The sequence below is a fragment of the Mustelus asterias genome, chromosome 9 (genome assembly GCF_964213995.1).
Source record: "Mustelus asterias chromosome 9, sMusAst1.hap1.1, whole genome shotgun sequence".
Taxonomy (NCBI): domain Eukaryota; kingdom Metazoa; phylum Chordata; class Chondrichthyes; order Carcharhiniformes; family Triakidae; genus Mustelus; species Mustelus asterias.
Window position 1 is genome coordinate 98,839,268 of NC_135809.1, and position 23,951 is coordinate 98,863,218.

At 44.6% G+C, this 23,951-nt stretch overlaps 1 protein-coding gene across 1 annotated transcript in view; it reads right to left on the reverse strand.

The window, feature by feature from the left end:
• LOC144498863 (serine/threonine-protein kinase BRSK2-like) overlaps positions 1–23,951 on the reverse strand; it is a 638,052-nt gene that overhangs the window by 117,950 nt on the left and 496,151 nt on the right. Inside the window, 6 exon segments of the mRNA XM_078220644.1 lie at positions 514–721; positions 1,551–1,611; positions 3,806–3,956; positions 4,770–4,867; positions 8,377–8,541; positions 10,306–10,337. Of these exon segments, the coding sequence (XP_078076770.1) occupies positions 514–721; positions 1,551–1,611; positions 3,806–3,956; positions 4,770–4,867; positions 8,377–8,541; positions 10,306–10,337 (715 nt within the window).

The window sequence follows — 23,951 nt, forward strand, 5'->3', positions numbered from 1 at the left end:
CCATTGATTTCAGGCTGATGACATTTCAAACTGCACATGGCAAGAGGCAAACATGTTCTGTGTTTTTTACATGGGTCTATTCTGCCAGCACAATGTCCCACCATGCCTGCAAAACTCCATTTGAACTATGACACCAAAGGTTCGCCCACATGCATTTTTTAAATTAAAAAACCCTATGCAGTGGTCACCCGCAGAGAGTGTGAGAGTGCCATATAAATTTGAATCCTGACAATCGAATGATGAAATTTAAGTTTGTCATCTTGATGATTTAGATAACTAGCATGGGCACAGACATAAGGGAAGAATTGAACATACTTCCTTCAATAACAAGCTTTACAGCATCCATAAATCTTTAAAGTACTGAAACTTGATAGGAACCGAATATTCACCCCCAGCACTGATTCAAAACCCAAGCCTTCTCACAGCAGGCCAGCTCAAAGCAATCCCAGTTATTTCTGCCACACTAGAGAATATTATGAGGACATGTCATTGAACTAATATAAAAGAGCTTACCCTGTAATTTCCTGCGATGGAACCGAGGTGAACCAAGGAAACTGTTTTTGATTGAATTCAGCCGCGTCCTCCAAGGCATCCCTCCGATGCTGGGGCTGGATGGCGGTGTTGGAGTCGGAGTGCTCGCCGGACTTTCCTTGGGAGTGTGGACTGGTGTACCCTTTGGGGTGGGGAGGGGACTTCCACGTGGGGAAGGGTGAGGGGTCACCTGTATTATGGGGATAGATTTGGTGCTCGGATCAGTACCAGGGATCAATCTAACAAGCGAAAGGGGGGTAATCTGGACCGACGGAACAAGCAATTGGGTTGGTGCGGTGACTGCAGGTTGCTGACTCTGAACATTTTGAACAGGCGTTTTCTGTGGGGAGGGCGCTTCCGATGTTACAACAGGCAGAGGGTTAGATTTAGCGCTCTGCAAAGGTTTATCTGCAAGCTTACTTTTAGCAGGAAGAGTCTGTGTCTTTGGATTGGATTGAAACGCTATCTTTGGTTGAAGCACAACACCAGGCTTTGTTGCATTTCTATTACAATGAGAAACTATGGAAGCATGTGTTTTGGGAAAGGGGGTAAGCTCAGAACTCTGGGGAGGAACAAAAAACTTTCTGATAGGCTACGCGACAGACAATGTCATGCAAGGAGAGTTCAAAGGAGAATAAACAGACAAGAAAGCATGGAAGACAGACACAAATCAGGAAGATGGGAGTGCAGAAAACAAAAATATGCGCTGTTAGGCGGTAAGCAACATATCATAAAAAAAAGTGAGCATAAAATACTATCAAATACATAGGCATTCAAAAATCATAAGATTTATGCCAGCAAATTAATAGGAAGAGAAGCAGCACATTGTAATTAATGTGTTTGATGAGCTAAAAGGTAAACACATAGCCAAAGTGGCAACAATTGTAACTCATAGTTAAGGGGTTCAACCAATCCTTGCAGTTGTTACTTGTAGAGGCAAAAGTCAAGACGCAAAAAGCATTACTTAATGAAATGAAATTGGAAGTATAATGAGGTGGGGTTTGGTCAGTGTCACTTACCCTTGGACTGCTTAGAGGGCTAGTGGAGAGGCCAGAAGATGCTCCACTTATTGACCTGGATCTGCACAGAAAAAGTACACCAGGATCAACTCAGTATTTTAAAGGTTTACTTTATAAAGAGGCAATGTTCAGAATTCATTACCCTCTCACATAAGATGCACTTGATCCTATGTCACCTTTAGGCTCCCATTCATCACAATATTGTACTGCTTTTGAGAGACAGAACAAGGCATTTAAAAATTAGAATTCCCTCCAACATGCTCCCCTTGTGTCCTGAAGCAGCTGTTTATCATAGAGTACAGGTCCCCAGGCCCTCCAGAGCCTAGCCCAATTGCCCTAGGCAACCAATGCTTTGTGTGTCGGTGTGCAAGGGAAAGGGTGATGGGTGTCTCAACACTCAATCTCATCAGGTCTTTCCTTGATGTCCATAGATAGAGATCTTTCCAGCAGATTCACTGGACAACAATCAGCAGGCAAGTCCCCAGCTGATCTTCCCCCTCCCTAGTCAGTGGTATTAAGCCTATTTATAGAACCTGTACCAATGCCACAGCTCAGGCCACCTAACTGAGCACACAGATTGGGAATCAAATATTGGACCTTTGTGTTCCGTATTGCTCATGCTTACCAAGCAATGCACTTACCAACTGAACCATCTGGAGAGCTTGTCACATTAGCTCAAATTACTTTCGCTACACATTATTCTTGTACCATCATGTGTTCCACACGCTACAAATATTTAAGATAAGTGACATGTTGCAAAATGTAAGAGAACTATAAAGTTCGAGCACACTTAGCAAAAAAGATTAAAATATATCAAGTCTCACTTCTCCATTGTACATATTAAAGCTGTCAGGCACCAATTCTATTTCAGTACACTGCAAAACAGCACCTCTTAGTATAGACAACCATTGCGTAAAAACTCCACTCTATTGTAAAATTAACAGACGGATTTGCTCAATGTTGCTTCTGAATAATTTAATCAGTGTAAAATAAAGATTAATTAGAACCAGCACCATCCCATGAGGTGGAAGAAAGAACATTAGGAAACTTTTACATGCAGATATACCAAGCTTTTAACGCCTGTCATGTAATCCAAGGGAACACCTTTAAATAAATCACCAGAATGCCATGCATAGGCTTTAGGGGAGGAAAACAGCATAGATCAGAGCATTAAAACAATTGGCAATTACTTTCCAACTAGGTGCACTAGAAATGTTCAGGCTTTCAACAAATAAAAATAAACTGAGTTGGGGAAGAAAAAAGGTGGGGAGGGTGAAAGCTACCCAAGCCAGAGTTTAATCAAGACTGTGGACATGGTGTGCAACAGAAGAAACTCTTTGCCATTCAGATATGGGACGGAAACCTCTAAGGAGTGGGGGGAGGGGAAGAAGAGAAGATATCTTAGCTATTCCAACAACCATGTGCACTTAAGGGCATCTAATTCAGCTACCCACAGTGAGGGAGAAATCATGTGAAACACTTTTACTACCTTTCTTCTTTGTTGATTCTGGGATTGGCATCTGTGATATCCAAGCTTTTACTGAACATACTTTTACTACAGTAGGGACAGTAAAACAAAACAAAAAAAACATAATTACATTGGTAAAGAATTTAAACAGGGGCTATTTTAAAACTTGATATATATATATATAGTTCAAAAAAGAAAGCTTTTTTAAAAAAAAACTGAGAGCTACAGAAACAAATATTTTGAGCATATCAGTAAACGTCCTTAGTCCATTCAGATTAATGAGACATGTTTCCATTGTTGGCAGCTGCGCCCCACTATTTCTCTATTTCTAAAATAAGGTTAACACTAAGTTAAGATTTAAGATTGCAGGCAGACTAAAATATGTATATTTGGCAAATAAAAAGATTAGGATTTGAAAGTACAGCGTGAACATCCAACTCTACTGTGCTTCAAAATTGTACTTTCTCCCTTAACACCCCTGATTCTTTGCCATGTAATGCTCATACTCAGGCATGCTGAAGCCCAGAACTCCCTGCGCTGCAAAAATCAGCGTTTGGGTTTGTCACCCGCTCACATACAGTGTCTCGATGTACAAGACCATAGATGCAAGGGCAGCACCAGGTCGGTGCTCTGTAATTCATCACAAAAGCTCTTCATTCTTGGTGGAGTCAACAGAAATAATCACCACGTCATTAATGATGGAAACATAAAGAAAGCCTAAATTCATTCCCTCTATTAGTTTGTGAAAAAGCATTTCATGGTGTGATACCACAATGCAACGCTGTACCTCTGGCCGTGCTGTGCCATTTCAATTGCCCGTCGAGCTGGAACTGGGGAGCCGCCATCAGTAACACTCAGTACCTCCATCGATTTCCTTTCGGGTCGCCGTTTGCCATGTCGGTTTAACATTGGTGAGTCTACTCTTTTTCTAGGTGGATCTTTCAAGATCCAAATCAATTAAAAATTGCATATTAAAATTTGTAGTTAGAATGATTCTATGCATGTTAGACTTCCTTCCTAAAACATTCAAAACATCAAAGTTGTTCAAAGTGACCAATATTTTGAGCAGCAATTAGTACTGATGCGTTTTTTTTTCCATCACTAGTCCAGATGTTGCCGTAACTATGAAGGTGATGAGCGCTCTCTATTAATGCAGCTTACATGTGACAACAAATTTGTACGTGTGCGTTTATAACAAAAACCCAAAGAAGCTTCAAAAGAAAGACATTTAACATGGAACCAATCTGATTCCTGGAAAACGTTGATGTTTCCAGGAGGAATACACCAATGGATTGATTATAGTTTCTGTGTGGAGAATTTGGAAATAAGCTGGTTTGGGATATATTTTTAATATCCTCACCCTTTTTTTGGAAAGCACCGACTCCGGGCATGAGAAGCCCTCTGAGCCTGTTGAAGAAAGTAACGCTTCATACATGAACCTATGCAGTGAGTGGTGGCAAGCTTTTCAACTGAAAGGGCATCACGCCCTAAAGCCAATCACACGCGCACACACACACAAGATTGAACCTGGGAGCTTCAATGATCTGTATGGATCCACGCAACTCTTCATTCAGCCAATGAAGTAGGAGCATGTCAAGCGCTATACTTTGGCAGTGAATTGTTTGGATACTTTGGGACTCAAAGGCTGGGATCACTGCACGGTCTTGTAGAAAGGGGAAATATCAATGGTTTGAATACAACTCTTCTTCTGATTATATTTGTAAAACTCACAGAATATTCTTTGTGCTCACCTATATCACTTTGAGGGGGCAAGTCTTCATCTTCGTGGCTTGGATACCGCTCTTTCCGATCAAGAAGAAGAAAATAGATCATTTTTTCTTGATTTTCTCTGCAAATCAAGAAAAATTCAAATCAGTGGGTGTCAGTCATTTGATATCATAGCATCTCTGCACACACGTTTGACCCGCTTACCATCTGCATACAATTCTACCAATATTATAATACAATATTTCAGCATGCAGCTCTAGTTTGTGTATTCCTAACACGTCTGCATTAATAATGATGCTGCTTTAAGACACCATAAATTGCTGCAGATGCTAAATTACATCCACTGAGCATAAGTTCCAATTTTAACGCAACCTGCCCAGTGGGAATGGGATAGCTGTGCAGTTAAAATTATGAAAATCAACAAATTGTCCAATTCCCATCAAAAAGCCTCCTAACCTGCATTTTAACTGCAGAGCTGCTTGTAGAAGGCCTCAGCAAACCAGTGCATGAGAAGGTTAAGATTCACCCGATAGGTTGTACACAGCCTGTTGCAGCAGGACCACTTGCCCGGGCGGTATTCTCCGATCTCATCCGTGCTCACCCCGCTGCAAGTCAGAATGGAGAATTTGGCATTCCAGCCAAAACTATTCACATTCAGCGGCACTAGGGAATCCCAGCCAGGAACAAGGGTGGAGGTTTTTTGGTGATACATTTCCAAAGAAGTTCAATCCAAGTTTGGAGAACAGCACCTCATCTTTTATAAGATACCTTAAAGCCTTCCAGCCTCAACACTGAGTTCAACAATTTCAGATCATAACCCAATGTGCCCCTTTTTCAAAGACCACCTGCTAGTAATGTCTCTGCTGTTTACAGCTACTCTGCACCAACTTTTTATTTCTAAATAGTCTTTGTTCCACTCTTCCTTTACCTTTACACCCTTTGCTTGTAATGTCATCTCTTTTGTTGTTTAATTGCTGCTTCCCTCCACCTGAACACAGAGCTCCCATCTTTTGTTCTTTCCTCCATCCTCCTCCTCCTCTGCCCACCTCCTACATTCCTCTGGCTCTGTATTTGCTTATAGATCTTTAAATTCTTTCCATCCTGGTGAAAACTATCAGCCTGGAACATTAGCTCTTGTTTCTCTCTCCATGTGCGCTGGCTGGCCTGCTGAGTATTTTCTGCTACTATGCGTGAAACATCCTGATTTTCTCCAATTCTCTTCATTCAATTGAACCGTAGCAATTTAATTATGCTCTGAGAGAGCTGTCTGGAAGTCCACACACACACACACAAACACTTCGCGAATGACCAAGATGAGAGCAGATGACCACACTTGGTGATCTGTGCACCTCCTGCTAAAATCAATTTATTATTCTTTCCCCAAATTGCCATATTTAGCATCAAGGTAACATTTTCAAGTTGAGTCATGAAAATGATTTCAAATAGAAATGATTTAAAATGCAGTCACACACACAGTGGAATTTTAAACAGGTACAACAGAGAACACTGCAGGTCACTTTTCTGGTTGCTATTTGTTCCATGCTTGAGGTGATAAATGTGGGATGCTTTGAGCAGCGCTTGTCGGGTTCTTCAGTCTCCACAATGGACCTAGATTATATTGAATTAATTTGGAATAACAGTCTACATTAAATATGCAGAGGTTTTAAAATTAGAAGCATATTTTTATACTTGGGCAGTCTGTTTCCCCAAAACAGCAGAATGCTTTCACTTTATAAACATGCACTTCTCTGTTCAAAAGGAATGGGACACAGTGCCGAAAGAGTTGGAAAATTGAATATTTCAAGCCTGATATATTTATAGGTATATTAAATAGCACTAACAACACAGGTCAATGATTTTTAATTTTAACCTTATATTTGGATTTCTTTGCTGCATCAGGTGAAATCATCCTTCTATTAAGTTTCCCCCGGGTTACACAGATCTGGGATTTAGAAACAGATCTGTGAGTGGTTTTGCGTTTATTGGAGGCTGGATGTTCACTGTGGGAAGTCATTTCATTACTGACTGCTCAATATAAAGACACGGCTGAAATCGAACACCTTCTTCTTTCCTAAAATCTGATACATGGGTAAAACTGGTGCTTGTACAAGTCTAGTTCTTTTTCATTCTGCAAATTGCAGACTCTACACTCCAAATCCCTCCTGATCTGAAGTAATAAAAGTAGCTTTATGGCGGTATACGTAAGCGGAAATAGATGGGATGGTGGGAGGCAGGAAGCCGAAGAGAGCAATTGAAACCTCAGGCTAGAAATTCACCTATCCATACTCAAAGGCATAGTGCATTGACCCTATGGTGATCTGTGCCACCAGTACATTGCAACAAAAATAGCCAGCTGTTCATTTATTAGACTGAGATCATTCTAGAAATTTTCTTCTAAGTGTTCTTGTGTCAATTCGCCTTCAATAGGTGTCCAAGTCAGCAACAACCTGTCCTGGTCCCTCCATGCCGACACTATAGTTAAGAAAGCCCACTAATGCATCTACTTCCTCAAACGACTAAGGAAATTTGGCATGTCTGCTACAACTCTCACCAACTTTTACAGATGCACCAAAGAAAGTATTCTTTCTGGCTATATCACAGCTTGGTACCGCTCCTGCTCTGTCCAAGACTGCAAGAAAGTACAAAGGGTCATGAACGAAGCCCAGTCCCATCACTCAAACAAGCCTCCCACCCATTGATACTGCCTGCACCTCCCGCTGCCTTGGAAAAGCAGCCAGCATAATCAAGGGCCCCTCTCTCAGAGCACTCTCTCCTTTCCTTCTCTATGTATGGTATGCTTTGTCTGTATAGCACACAAGAAACAATACTTTTCACTGTATACTAATACAGGTGACAATAATAAATCAAATTAAATTAATATCCCCTTAATTTAGCACTATTGGTTCATAGAACATAGAACAGTACAGCACAGAACAGGCCCTTCGGCCCACGATGTTGTGCTGAGCTTTATCTGAAACCAAGTTCAAGCTATCCCACTCCCTATCATCCTGGTGTGCTCCATGTGCCTATCCAATAACCGCTTAAATGTTCCTAAAGTGTCTGACTCCATTATCACTGCAGGCAGTCCATTCCACACCCCAACCACTCTCTGCGTAAAGAACCTACCTCTGATATCCTTCCTATATCTCCCACCATGAACCCTATAGTTATGCCCCCTTGTAATAGCTCCATCCACCCGAGGAAATAGTCTTTGAACGTTCACTCTATCTATCCCCTTCATCATTTTATAAACCTCTATTATGTCTCCCCTCAGCCTCCTCCGCTCCAGAGAGAACAGCCCTAGATCTCTCAACCTTTCCTCATAAGACCTACAGATAATGAAATTAGAAGCTCTCCAACACATTCCCAAGAAGCAGCTTGCACTGGATTTGGTTTTATTTTACCTTGATTCCCTTCAGTGTATAACAACAGACAAGTTACACATCTAAACCTTTTCCTCCCATTCTAAAGCTGCCAGTACAAGTCTCTAACTGATACAGTTCTGGTGGACTAAATAAACAAACATTTGGAAGAATCACACAATTAATGATCGACAATGAGTATAAATACTACAAATGGAATATAAGCACAATACGTGAATATCATGAACAAAAGGGGAATAAAACTTACTCTTCTGATACCAAATCTTGCATGAGTTTGTTCTTATCTCTAAAACAACCTAATGAATGCATGCTGTCCAGGACGTCTGGGTCGATGTCCTCCAGTGATGGAAGTGAACGGATCTGCACCTTTCTTGGGACAGGCTGCTCTGGTTCGGGTTCATTCTTGCCCCCGCTGTAAGAACATAAAATCCCAAAATTCCAGCTCCATCAAATAAACTGCATTAGGAGAATCATTTTCTTCACTTAAGTTGCTTTTTTCATCATTGATTTCTTCAAAGCTAAACAATGTGCTGACTGAGATGGTAAAAGTCCCTCCTGATAATTAAATTCTTACTTGCCAGATAAAACTCTTTTGCTTCCATCTACCAACCAATGCTCAATCCCGCAAAACAGCACCAGTGTGACCTCAGAATGAGAGGGACAATCATTACCAATTGATTGTGTTGTGGACTGCACACGAGAAATTGGGAAACCAGTTTCAATTAGGCCATCAGCAGACAAGGGAGAAGGCAATCTTTCTGTCCGCAGGAAAATTAAATACAGAGGTGGATAAAATGTTCTGACTCACGGGGGCAATAGGCTGGTTCTTAATAACATTACCTTTCCTGACTGAAAGTGGCCGAGAGACTTTAATTTATATAAATTGGTATTTTTGTTTGATTTTGAAAGAAAAAAATGTTCTTCACAGTTAAAAATGAGTGATCCAGGTTGATATTTAACTTGAAATGTTGCAATAAAGAAACAAACCAAATGCAGTGAGCCATTCATCAGATATTCAAAAGTAAGGGGAATGGTGACAGTAAATAATTAGTCTTTATTGTTATACGGGGTAGTGCGAGATGATGTTTCCACTGGGGTAACAAATGGTTATCCAAAAGTAGATACAAATCTCTTATTGTCTATTACATAGAACAGTGCTAGAATAATTTACAAGCTGGTTCATTCATATTCATGATTTAGAATTGCTGAAATGTGATGTGTGCTGTCCCAAATTGAATATTCCATTCCCAGCAATGAATGTCCAGGTGCTGAAATTCCAACTGTGTCTTGTGGAGGAGGTAAAGAGAGAGGAATTGGCTCAAATCGTCCTAGACCACTTTTGGAAATGCCTTAACAGTAGTTACAAAGGCACAGGTATTGGTAATAGCACAAGCAGGTAGGCTGCTTGGAGTCCGTCTCAACCACAGAGAAGCCTATTATATGGGAAGAGAAAACTAAAGATGAGTGAAATAATGTCTTGGGGCCTTTGAGAAAGAGAATACAGAAAAGTCACCTCCCTGGGAAGAAAGCCACAACAATATAATGCATTTTGATAAAAATATTTTGTTTGCTTTGTTTCCTCTCCTCCTGAAGGAATCTAACTTGTGCTTGGGTCCAGGTGCCATTTTGCATGAGCCTAGGCAATAAATGTCAGCAAACCATTAAACTGTAACAGGCATCACATTCAAGCCCAGTCCAGTCCTCGCTTACCCAACAGGAATTATTGAAGGCAAAAGATCTAACAGAGCTTTCCTCTGGACTGAGATCAGTTCGAGCACTTATAATGCTACCCTCATAGAGATTGGCCAATGAAGCACAAACTAGCAATATATAGACTGCTAGTCCATCATGTCTCAGTTCTAAATTGGGCTTTGATTTTCATTTACTAAACCACAAGGAAAGCTGTGTTTTATTAGTTTAATTATTTTTAGATAAAATTGTTATGCATCAAAAATATTCACGAATAAATTAAAACCACAAAGAATGGAAACCCATGTTTTAAGTTCAAAGTCTGCCAAGCTATTTTATTCCATTCGACTTCCATATGCCAGCAATGTCACACATGAATTGTGAGAGATTGCAAAAGACAGGCAGGTTGAATTTGCCAGAAGGGGAAAACAGAGATAGGAGCAAATAAAATGCTAATAAATATATTCAAACTAATAGTTGTACTTACATATACCAAGAATGTTTTTGGATCTGGTCTAGCTGTTAAGGGAAATAAATTGAGTAATATATTACTTAATGACAAGCAATATGAAGAATCATATTACGTATAAATATTTTAATAGAAAATTATATTTCAACACTATTATATTTTTATACATCAAATATTCTTCAATAACAACGAATCTGACCTCAATAGTTTCATTAGGTTTTGGCAGACATGAAAGGCATGACAGGATACTTATTATAAATTCATTTAATAGACAGCATTCTCTGTTTTTGGACTTGTTCTATATTTTTTTCCATGTTTAGTACAGCTCATACACTTGTTCCATGGCTAGCGGCAGCGCAAATGTTCTTCCTTCACTGCAAATAAGACACTCAACCTTTTCAATAATACAATGGCTGTATTTGCATATTTATGCTGGAGTGTTTTAGATATAAAAGCTCTTACACAAATTTTAAAAAAGCAAAAACCTCCATGTCAACAAAACTCAAAATGAACGGATAAAAATGTATCATTTATTTAAATGTGCATTGCAGTTTTTCTTTGGACACGACTAGAATAAGCTGTTTAAACTAACTGGTAACAGCAAAGGTATTAATGCCTGAATATAAAGGGTCGGTGTACATTTTCTTAAAGTTTTAACAATATTCTGTTGTCAGCTAATCTGTCACACAGTATGAAGGCGTGACCGGTGTGTGATATCTTTGCACGACAAAGAGACAGTGCACAACACATGGAGTTCAAAAGTACCCAACTTAAAACTAGTTTATTCCAATTTGACTATATATAGACAGTTGATCAACAATGGCAGACATTTTATGAAAATAGTTCATAACTCAATCACAGATATATCCCAGTGAGGAAGAAGGATTTTGGGAAGGTGTTGATTAACCAAGGAAGTTAAGGATTGTATTACACTAAAAGAATAAGCATACAATAAGGCAAAGGTTGGTGGTAAGCTAGAGGATTGGGAAAGTTTTAAAAACCAACAAAAGATAACCAAAAATCTAAAAGAGGGAGGAGATAAACTATGAGGGTAAACTAGCATGTAATATAAAACTGACAGAAAGATCTTCTTTAATTATACATAAAGGAAGAGAGAGGCCAAAGTGAACATAGGCCACTTAGAGAATGCGACCGTGGAAATATTAATGGGGAACCAGGAAATGGCAGGCAAGTTAAATAAATACCTTGTGTTAGTCTTCATAGCAGAAGACAGAATAACATTACATAAGTACCAAATAATCCATGGAAGAAGGAAATAAATACAATCACCATCACTGGAGAAAAGGGACTCGGGAAATTAATGGGGCCAAAGGTCGATATGTCCTCTGGACCTGATGGATTGTACCTTGGCTTAAAGGAAGTAGCTACAAGATAGTTGATACACTGGTAATATTCTTCCAGGAATCATTAAATTTTGGAAAAGTGCTAGAGGAAAACTGCCAATGTCACACCTTTATTGAAAAAGGGTGGGACCACTTAGCTTTAAGTCTACCATTGGGAAAATGTTAGAGTCCATTATTAAGGGTGTTATAGCAGAGTATTTAGAAATACATAATATAATCGAACAGAGTCAGCATGGCTTCATGAAGGGGAAATCATTCCTGACAAATTTATTAGAATTTTTTGAGGTGGTGATGACCAGGATAGATAAAGGGGAACCAGTAGATGTAATATATTTGGATTTCCAAAAAACATTCGATAAGATACCACACAAAAGGTTACTTAATAAGATAAGAGCCCATGGTATTTCTGATGGTATATTAGCATGGATAGAAGATTGGCTAACAAATAGAAGAAAGAAGTAGGGATAAGATTTTCATGATGGCAACCTGTAACTAGTGGAGTGCCACAGGGATCAGTGCGGGGGCAATAATCATTTACAATATACATTAATGACTTGGATGAGGGAAGTGAATGCACTATTGCCAAATTTGTGGATGACACAAAATAGAAGGCAAGTGGTGAGGATGACATAATGCTCAGAATTTTAGCTGTTCACTCTGCCCATTGATGCAGCAGCAGGGGCCTGGCAGCTCTCTCTCTCTCTCTCTGTCTGTCAGACCTCTGTTGGTGCTATTGTGCATGTGCAGAATCAGAGGTTTGCACATGCAATAGCTCCCACTGCAGGCTGACTGGCAAATTAGGCCCAGCCCACAGCCTACAGCAACTTGAAATGGTCTGGCCCATTTTTCCATGCATTATGTGCACAAGATTGGGTATAAGAACTTGCCCAAAAAATGGATCTGCAACTCTCCCATTTTCATGCTAGCTGGACATTTAGGCTGGAATTTTACCGGCATGCTCACCCTGATTCTGGGGTTGGGCAAGGCTCGGAGAATGGCATTCTCCATTGGCCTCAGGCGGGATCATATAAACCCGGGCGGATGTACCGGTAAAATTCCGCCCTCGGAATCGTTCTCGTAAAATTCCGCCCAAAAAGGCTATAGAGGGATATAGACAGGTTAAGTGAATGGACAAAAACTTGGCAGATGGAATATAATGTAGGAAAGTGTGAACGTATGCACTTTGGTAGGAAGAATAAAGGAACTGAATATTATTTAAATGGACAAAGACTGCAGAAAGCTGCAACGCAAAAGGATTTGGGGGTCCTTGTGCCCAAGTCACAAAAAGCTGGCAGGCAGGTTCAGCAGGTAATAGGGATAGCAAATATAGGGCCCGATTTTACCATTGTGTCCCGCCTTGGTAAAGTCGGGCATGAGACGATTAGTGCGATCCGGGCCCACGTACGCACAGATGTCCACTTTACCAAGGCCCGAAAACGGCCGCGATCAGAACCGTGCCCTAAACGGGCACAACGGCGATTTAAATGCATTTGCATGCATTTAAATTGAATTAATGGGCTGCCCGCCTAACTTTACCTGCATTTTCCACTTTTCCCCATCGTGTCCGCCCGTCCAGATTCGGCGTGAAAGACACGCTCAGCAAAGGTCTGCTTTGGGCACTCCAGCTGCTGAAGAGGGAAGTTCAGAGCTTCCAACGGCTCTCTGACTCAGATCGGTTGTGTGGGGGGAGGGGGGAATCAGATCATTCGCTGGTGGCGGGGGGGGCGGGGAGAGGGGCGGATCAGATCATTCTCTGGTTGGGGGGGGCGGGGGGGGAAGAGGGAGGCCAGCTGGTTCTCTGGTGTGTGTGTGTGTGGGGGGGGGGGGGGCAGTTCGTTCTCTGTTGGGGGGGAGGCGGGGGGGGAGGAGGGCCAGATCGTTCTCTGATGGTGTGGGGGGGTGGGGCAGATGGTTCTCTGTTGGAGGGGAGGCGGGGGGGGGAGGAGGGCCAGATCGTTCTCTGATGGGGGGGGGGGAGGGGGGAAGAGGAGGGAGGCCAGATCATTCTCTGATTGGCATGGGGGGTGGGGGGGAGGGGGGCAGATCGTTCTCTGATTGGCGGGCGGGGGGGAGGGGGGCAGATCATTCTCTGATTGAGGGGGGGCTGGGGTGGGTAGATCGCTCTCTGGTGATGGTGGTGGGGCGATGGGGGGGGGGGGGACCAGATCATTTTCTAATGGGTGGGGGGGGGGGAGGAGGGAGGCCCGACCATTCTCTGGTGGGGGTGGGGGGGAGGGAGGCCAAATGGATCTCTGGTGGTGGGGGCAGGGGCAGGGGGACCGCTGCCACTCTGCAGGCGAATGGTGGGGGGCAAAGGGGGCAGGGGGTCGCGATTGGTCTGGGTAGTGGGGGGGGGTGGGTGGATAAAGGGGACAGTTATGTTGTGGTGGTGGGGCAATATCTGTGGGGGCCATTGCTCCCGCTTTTTGCTCCCGGGCCGCTTTATTCACTTTTTGCGGCCCGGGAGCGATGTGACAGGGGCGCATTTTTTCAAATTTTTTTTCTCACTGCGCATGCACAGTTCAAAGCTCCAATTGGAGCTGCAGCGTTTCGGGCGCGATAAGCCCCGCCCACAGCGCAATTCAGGCTCGCAATTCTTTTTCAGGCTAAGTGCGTATGGGGGTGCCTGAGAGCAGGTTTCCAAGTCGGATCTGAACTGAGCCCAGATTCAGCACTTAGAATCAAAATGGCAAAATCGGTCCCAAAATGTTGGCCTTTATTTTTAAGGTAACAGACTATAAAAATATGGAAGCCTTACTAAAACTATATAAGGCACAAGTTAGACCGCACCTGGAATACTGACAATGGTTTTTGTCCCCTTATCTAAAGATGTACTGGCATTGGAGGCAGTCCAGAGAAGGTTTACTCGGTTGATTCTGAGTTTGGAGGGATTTCCTTATGAGAAGAGGTTGTGTAGGTTGGGTCAGTACTCATTGAAGTTTAGAAGAATGAGAGGTGACCTTATTGAGACATATGGGATTTTCAAGGGGCTTGATAGGGTAGATACTGAGAGGTCGTTTCGGCTTGTGGGACAATCTCGGATCAAGGTAATCTCAGAGTAAGAGTTCACCTATTTAAGACAGGGTCGGCACGGTAGCACAGTGGTTAGCACTGCTGCTTCACAGCTCCAGGGTCCCGGGTTCGATTCCCGGCTCGGGTCACTGTCTGTGTGGAGTTTGCACATTCTCCTCGTGTCTGCGTGGGTTTCCTCCGGGTGCTCCGGTTTCCTCCCACAGTCCAAAGATGTGCGGGTTAGGTTGATTGGCCAGGTTTAAAAAATTGCCCCTTAGAGTCCTGGGATGCGTAGGTTAGAGGGATTAGCGGGTAAAATATGTGGGGGTAGGGCCTGGGTGGGATTGTGGTCGGTGCAGTCTCGATGGGCCGAATGGCCTCCTTCTGCACTGTAGGGTTTCTATGATTTCTATGACAGAGATGAGGAGAAATTTCTTCTCTCAGTGTGTAGTGAAACTGTGGAATTCTTTATCACAGAGGGCTGTACAGGCTGAGTTATTGAGTATGTTCAAGGCTGAGATAGACAGATTTTTAATCAGTCAGGGAATCAGATACTATGGGGATAAGGCGAGAAAGTGGAGTTAAGGATTATCCCATCAGATCAGTCGTGATCTCCTTGAATGGTGGAGCAGACCCAATGGGCCAAATGGTTTCTTTCTGCTCCTACATCGCATGGTTTTATATACATACATAAATACACAAATGGCGACAGAGGATTCTATTACTCTACTTCCTCATTCATGAAAAAGTTAGGCAGAAGTTCAAATTCCATGCAACTTATATACCTTTCTCGTTTTTCATCTACTTACATATCCAGCTTAATTACTAGTTTCCAGTTTCCTGTTCCTAAGAGGATACTTCATTTATTGAGCCAAACCTCCAAAACTATGGGAAAGACCTGGAGCCATCTGGGTCTGAGTCTGAGGAGAAGATTTCTCCAACAAAGAGTGATTTTGACCTTAACCTTCAATTGAATTTTCCACTTCATCAGGTAATCCTGTCTGACTCTGATTCTGATCTGAACTCGTTTCAGGCACATCATTTAACTACTGGTATTCCTCACATCCCAGCTGTCCAATTCTTCAGACTCATTTGACTCTTCCCAACTCTCTTCTTCTTCCTGAACCTCTGAAGGTAAAGCATGATTAATGTAGACAAACCTAACGTTTCCACTATCAGTCCTCTTGACCAAATGTGTGCGAGGACCACATATGTTCACAACACTTCCTGGCTTTAACCAAAGAACAATACAGCACAGGAACAGGCCCTTTGGCCCATCAAGCCTGTGCCGATCACGTTGTCCTACCTAGACCAACTGCCTGTATCCCTCTATACCCTGCCTGTTCATGTGTCTATCCAGATAAGTCTTAAATGTGGCTAACGTATCTGCCTCAACCACCTCACTTGGCAGTGCATTCCAGGCCCCCATCACCCTCTGTGTACAAAACTTCCCCCACACATCTCTATTGAACCTTTCCCCCCTTACCTTGAACTTGTGCCCCTTGTAGTTGTCATTTCTGCTCTGGGAATAAGCTTCCAATTGTTCACCTTATCTATGCCCTTTATAATTTAATAAACTTCTATCAGGTTGCCCCACAGCCTTTGTGTTTCCAGGCAGAACAATTCCAGTTTATTCAATCTCTCCTCATAGATAATACCCTCCATACCAGGCAACATCCTGGTAAACGTTTGCTGTACTCCCTCCAAAGCCACCACATCCTTCTGGTAGTGTGGCAACCAGAATTGGACACAATATTCCAAATGCGGTCTAATTAATGTTCTATATAGCTGTAACATAATTTGCCAACTTTTATACTTGATGCCCCACTTAGATGATTATTCATCTTAACTTCAGATTTTTTTCTCTCACTCTACCCTTTATCATGGCTATCTTTCTGTCTGAATGTTTTACCTTCTACTGATTGTGGTTTCAGCAGTGAAAACCTTCTACCAGGCTGTCTTTTGAGAAACAATTCAGCTGGCATTCTGCCAGTGGTAATATGAGGTGTTACAATAAATAAAACAACAATTCAATGACAACTGACATTTCTTCCAACTTGTGTCGAGCATTTGTTTAACAGGAACATGCTGAATCATTTGTATTGTGTGCTCTGCTGCTCCATTTGAAACAGGATGATATGGTGGAATTTTAGTCTGTTCACTCTCATGAATTTTGCAAACTCTTCTGAACAAAACTGAGGTCTGTTTGGGACACAACTTCCTCTGGGAACCCATAAGCAGCAGGCAAACTAGGCAAAATATCTAGAGTATTGCTCACTGTTGTCTGATTCATCAGGAACCCCTCAGCCCACTTTGAAGCTGCCGCCTTTCAAATTCTGCAAAAATCTATGTGCAGCTTCTGCCACACTCTAGTTGGCCACCTGAGGGTACTTGGCAATCACATGGTCTTTCGCTGTGAGCTTTGCTTTACAAGAAAAAATGAAAAATTGAACATAGAATAGAATCGAATCCTACAGTGCAGAAGGAGGTCACTTGACCCATCGAGTCTACACCGACCACAATCCCACCCAGGCCCTATCCCCATAACCCCATGCATTTATCCTAACTAGTCCCCCTGACACTAAGGGGCAATTTAGCATGGCCAATCCACCTAACCCGCACATCTTTGAACTGTGGGATGAAACCGGAGCACCCGAAGTAAACCCACGCAGACACGGGGAGAATGTGCAAACTCCACACAGACAGTGGCCCAAACCAGGAATTGAACCCAGGTCCCAGACGCTGGGAGGCTGCAGTGCTAACCACTGTCCCATCATGCCGCCCTTGCATTGCTGGCAAGGGCAAACTACCCTTGAACTGAGCGGCTTGCTGGCCAATTAAGGTCCAACTGCACAACTGTGGATTTAGAGTCACCTGTAGCCCAGTCCAGGTAATAATGGCAGATTTTCTTCCCTAAAAGATATTAGTGATTGTTTTTATAACAATGGATGATGGTTCCACAGTCACCATTACTAATGTTAGCTTTCAATTCCAGATTTTATTAATTGAATTTTTAAATTCCATCAGCTGCCATGGTGGGATTTTAACCCATGTCCCCAGAGCATTAACCTGGGCCTATGGAGCACAAATCCAATAACATTACTATTGTGCCATCACCCCACTTAAATGCTGTTAACCAGTTTCTTCCTAATTAGACTGGGTTTTCACCCTTCACAATGAGAGGCAACTTTGCCCATTGCTCCTTGTGTGTGACTGACACGGACATATTTCCCATGATGGGGATTTTCTCTCTTCCATAACTTCATAATTCTATGTGAGATTTCTCTGGCTGATGTTGACTCAAAGTTTGATGGTGCAGTGATTCAGGAATCACGCTGACTGATACTCCTGCCTCCGATGTTTACTGGAGTTCCGTTCAACACTACTTGGATAATGATGCTCTGTGAACTTCCACTGAACATCCTTGTGCTTCAGATCATATGGGTCTCAGCCAACCCCACATCGACCCGGTGCTGTTTGACAACCAAATGCAGTGTTGTGGTTTCCTCCAGCCAGGGTGTTCTCCATTTACATTCTTTCATCATGCCTTGGCAAGATGACCCTTCTTGCAGTGGACAATTCTGTGTGCAATGTTCGGCTAAGCACCTGTAACAGGACTTATTAATACTTTTGCTACTACTAATTGCTGTCATTAGAGCCTTCCGCTTACTCAGTTGCAACTTGTAAGAACATAAGAACCTAGGAGCAGGAGTAGACAATTCAGCTCCTTGAGCCTGTTCCACCATTCAATACGGCCATGGCTGAACTCATCTCAGCCTCGTCTCCACCTTCCTGCTCATTCTCCATAACCCCTCATCCCGCTACTAATTACAAACCTATCTATCTCCTCCTTCCATTTGTTTATTGTTTACCATCCACTGCACTCTGGGGTCGAGAATTCCACAGATTCATAACCCTTTAAGTGAAGTAATTCCTCCTCATTTCTTTTTAAATCTCTCAACCTTGAGACTAAAACTATGACCTCTCATTATAGAATGTCCAACATGGGGAAATATCCACTCTATGTCTACCCTGTCAATCCCCTTCAGCATCTTATATATCTACAATTAGATCTCTTCTCATTCTTCTAAACTCCAGTGAGTATAGGCCTAAATTGTTCAATCTCTCTTCATAAGCCAAGTCCTTCATCCTTGAAATCAATCTAGTAAACCTTCTCTGAACTGCCTCTAATGCATTTATATCCTTCCTCAAGTAAGGGGACCAAAATTGTGTACTGTATTCCAGTTGAATTCGATGATCAGCCATGATCAAAATGAATGGCGGGACAGGCTCGAAGAGCCGATTAGCCTACTCCTGCTTCTAGTTTCTGTCTCACCTATGCCTTATACAGTTGCAACAGTACCTTCCTACTTTAATACTCTATTCCAACTGCAATGAATGCCAAAATTAAATTTGCCTTCCTTATTACCTGCTGCATCTGCATACGAGCTTTCTGCAATTCATGCATGAGGACACTCCGATCCCTCTGCAATGAAGCATTTTGAATTTTCTCTCCAATAAAAGTAGCCTTTTTAATCTTCCAACCAAAATGGATAACCTCACACTTACCCACGTTAAATTCCATCTTCCAAATTTTGGCCGACTCGCCCACCCTATTCATATCCAATTGTAAATTTCTTATTTCCTCATTGCAACTTGCTTTCCCACCTATTTTAGTGTCATCTACATATTTGACCAAAGTACATTCTATCCCTGCTTCCAAGTCATTCATATAGATTCCAAGTAGTTGAGGACAGCGGATTGAGCCCTGTGGCATACCACTAGTTACATCTTGCCAACCAGAAAAAGTTCCATTAATCCCCACTCTGCGCTTTCTGTTAGTTGGCCAATCTTCAATCCAAGCTAATATATTACCTCCAGTGCCCATGGGATCTTACCTTGTGTATTAACCTTGTGTATTTGATGCGCGACAATCAAGCACGTGGAACAAGGCTTCAGTTATTGAAGGCTTTTATTATCAAACAATGGAACTAACTAACACGAGTACACCAGTTCAGACTGAAGGGGTCCTGCCGGAGCAGAGGGTCTTATACCTCTCCTCCGGAGGCGGGGCCCCACCGGGATGTGCCATAATAACATTTACAACAGGTAAACACCCTAACCCAACAACATTATACAACCCCCACAGTGACAACACCCTAACCCAACAGTAACATAAGAACAACCCCCAGTGGTAACCAACGATGGTTCACCACATTCACCCCTCCTTTAAAAACAAAGGCCGGCGGGGTGCAAAAACAGGTCATATATGTACAAAATTCACAAGTCCAGACGGTCTGGAGGACCGCACCGTCGCTGTGATCTCCTCAACACCGGTTGCAAAACCGGAGTAGGTGCTTGCGGTGGCGTTCTCTCCAAAACAGCGTCCGGCTGTCCCCTCAAGGGCTCCCGGGCCGGTTGGTCCTGGTGAGGCGATGGTGCAGGGGATCCTGGAACCTTCGGTGGTGGCGCCGATCTCCGAGTCTCAGGCAAGCTGTACATGGGAGTATAACTGTTATGCACTGGTCCCGGTGCTGACCGCGCCACGTCTGGGGAAGAAATAAGTAGTAGGGGATTCGTGACAGGGGGTATGGGAGCGACAGGAGTTGCTACGTCCCCTGCGGGCGCCAGGTCTCGAATGGAGACAGTGTCCTCTCGCCCGTCAGGATATGCCACATAGGCATACTGAGGGTTGGCGTGGAGGAGTTGGACCGGTTCGACCAAGGGGTCGGACCTGCGAGCCCTCACATGTCGCCGCAGAAGGACGGGTCCTGGGTACGTCAACCAGGCTGGTAATGAGATCCCCGAGGACGACTTCCGAGGGAATGAGAACATCCTCTCGTGGGGAGTAGCATTGGTTGCCGTACACAGGAGGGAGCGGATAGAATGGAGCGCATTTGGAAGGACCTCCTGCCAACGGGAGACTGGAAGGCCCCTGGATTTCAGTGCCAGTAGGACAGCCTTCCAGACTGTAGCATTCTCCCTTTCCACCTGTCCGTTACCCCTAGGGTTGTAGCTCGTGGTTCTACTAGAGGCAATCCCGAATGAGAGCAGGAATTGCCTCAAGTCGTTGCTCATGAACGACGAGCCCCTGTCGCTATGAATGTAGCAGGGGTACCCGAACAGGGTAAAAAGCTCACTGAATGCCTTAATGACGGTGGCAGTCGACGTGTCCGCACAGGGGACAACAAACGGGAACCGGGAGTACTCATCTATTATGTTGAGGAAATAGACGTTCCGGTCCGTTGAGGGAAGGGGGCCCTTAAAATCCACACTCAGCCTCTCGAAAGGGCGAGTGGCCTTGACCAATTGTGCCCGGTCTGGTCGATAAAAGTGCGGTTTGCATTCTGCGCAAATCCGACAGCTTCTCGTCACTGACCTGACATCCTCCACCGAGTAGGGTAGGTTGCGGGCTTTGACGAAGTGGTAGAGTCGGGTGACTCCAGGATGACACAGGTCATTGTGGAGGGCCTTCAAGCGGTCCTCCTGCATGATGGCGCATGTTCCGCGCGAGAGGGCATCCGAGGGCTCATTGAGCTTCCCTGGACGATACATAATATCGTAATTATAGGTGGAGAGCTCAATTCTCCACCGCAAGATCTTATCGTTCTTGATCTTGCCCCTCTGCGTGTTACTGAACATAAACGCCACGGATCGTTGATCCGTGATCAGAGTGAACCGCTTCCCCGCCAGGTAATGGCGCCAGTGTCTGACTGCCTCCACAATGGCCTGAGCCTCCTTCTCCACCGCTGAGTGCCGAATTTCGGGGCCTTGAAGGGTGCGGGAAAAGAACGCGACGGGCCTGCCTGCCTGGTTTAGTGTGGCGGCTAGGGCGAAATCAGATGCATCACTCTCCACCTGGAAAGGGATGGATTCATCCACCGCGCGCATCGTGGCTTTCAAAATGTCGCTTTTCAAAGCCTTGAAGGCCAATTGGGCCTCCGGCGTGAGTGGGAAGGTCGTGGACTTGATGAGCGGACGAGCTTTTTCCGCGTAGTTGGGGACCCACTGCGCATAATACGAAAAGAACCCGAGGCATCTCCTCAGTGCTTTCGTGCTAGCGGGCAAGGGAAGTTCAGTAAGGGGGCGCATACGGTCTGGATCAGGGCCAATGACCCCGTTTTCCACCACGTATCCAAGGATGGCTAACCTGCGCGTACGGAATACGCACTTCTCCCTGTTATAGGTCAGATTCAGGCGAGATGCAGTGCGCAGAAAGTGTTGGAGATTCGTGTCATGGTCCTGCTGGTCATGGCCGCAGATGGTGACGTTATCCAGGTACGGGAAGGTAGCCCGCAACCCGTTCTGGTCCACCATTCGGTCCATAGCACGCTGGAAGACCGAGACCCCATTGGTGACACCAAATGGAACCCTGAGAAAATGGTATAGACGACCATCCGCCTCAAAAGCCGTATATTGTCGGTCCTCTGGGCGGATGGGGAGTTGATGGTAGGCGGACTTAAGGTCTATGGTAGAGAACACTCGGTACTGCGCAATCTGATTGACCATATCAGAAATGCGCGGGAGAGGATACGCATCCAGCTGCGTATAACGGTTAATGGTCTGACTGTAGTCGATGACCATCCGAGGTTTGTTCCCGCTTTTGACTACCACGACCTGCGCTCTCCACGGACTAGCACTGGCCTGTATGATCCCTTCCTTGAGGAGCCGCTGAACCTCAGATCTAATAAAGATCCGGTCTTCAGCGCTGTAACGCCTACTCTTAGTAGCGATGGGCTTGCAGCCTGGTACCAGATTCTTAAATAAGGATGGTGTAGTGATTTTCAGAGTGGAAAGATTGCATGCGGGGCGCTTTGGACGATTTGGAGGCTGCGGCTGATTCCCTACTGCCAGTGAAGGGAGTGGCCCACCGTACTGTAGGATCACACTCTTCATGTGGACCATAAAATTTAGTCCGAGGAGAATTGGCGCACAAAGGTGAGGTAACACAAGGAGCCTGTATTGCTCGTAAATTGTGCCCTGTACCTCTAGAGTTACCATACATCGTCCTTGGATCGGTACAGACCGGGACCGTGATGCCATGGAAATTGTCTGCTTGGCAGGTAGAACCCGGAGTCCACACCTTTTAGCAGTGTCAGGGTGTATGAAACTCTCGGTGCTCCCACTGTCAAACAGACAATTCACAGTACGACCATTTACCTTGATATCCATCATTGAATTCTCAAGCCTGTGGTGCTTAGTCTGGTCCAGGGAGATCGACGCCACCGGTGGCCCCTGGGCGTCACTGCATGCCGCCGATGTTGATGCTGAGGACCCCTGCTGGTCGCTCCTAGTCGTCGTGGACCATGATGGCCGCCCCCATGAATCGCACGTGGGCGAGGGCGCCAAACGTAGCAACTCCTGGTGGTCTTCCTCCTCCTCCGTCAGCCACGATGGCGCCGTCCTGGATTCGCACGTGGTCGGACCTCGTGGGTACTGCGACGCCGAAGGAGATTGTCTCCGCTCTGGAGGGTTACAAGCTGCACTGCCGTTTTTGGACTTCGACCTGCAAACTTTACCATAGTGGCCTTTTTTACCGCACTGGCTGCAGATTGCCGTTTTTGCCGGACACTGTTGCCGTGGATGCTTGGCCCCACCGCAAAAATAGCATCGCTGGCCGCCTGGAGCTGCCGCTGTCGTCGGATCGATATGGGAGCGCGAGCCCGCGGGGCGAGGAGGGATTTGAGCTTGCTCTTGCCACGTTGTCTCCACGTGGTCCTCGGGGTACAGCGCCAAGCTTTTCGACGCCGCTTCCAGCATCTCAGCCATCTCCATCGCTTGGGTCAAGTCGAGGTTCCCTTTCTCCAGTAACTTAAGCCGGATGTACGAGGACCCTACCCCTGCTACGAACGCGTCTCGGGCGAGGTCGTACATGTATTGTTCGGCTGATACGTCTTTACAATCGCAACCCCTGGCAAGCTGCAGGAGCTCATTGGCGTAGTCCTCCATGGTTTCGCCCGACTGCCGACGTCGTGTAGCGAGGAGGTAACGAGCGTGTATCTCGTTGGGTGGTTTCGTGTATCGTTTCTTCAAGAGCTCGACGGCCCTCGGGTAAGTGGTGGCCGCACGAATCGCGAGATAAATCGTGTCGCTTACCCTTGCGTGGAGGACTTGGAGTTTGTCGCTGTCTGTAGTAATAGCTACAGAGGCTGCCAGGTAGTCTTCGAAACACTTCCACCAGTGGTCGAAGGTGTTAGCGGCACCGACCGCACGTGGGTCCAACGCCAGACGATCTGGTTTCAAAATCTGTTCCATACTCTCTTTTTACTGCTGAGAGTTTTCTGTTTG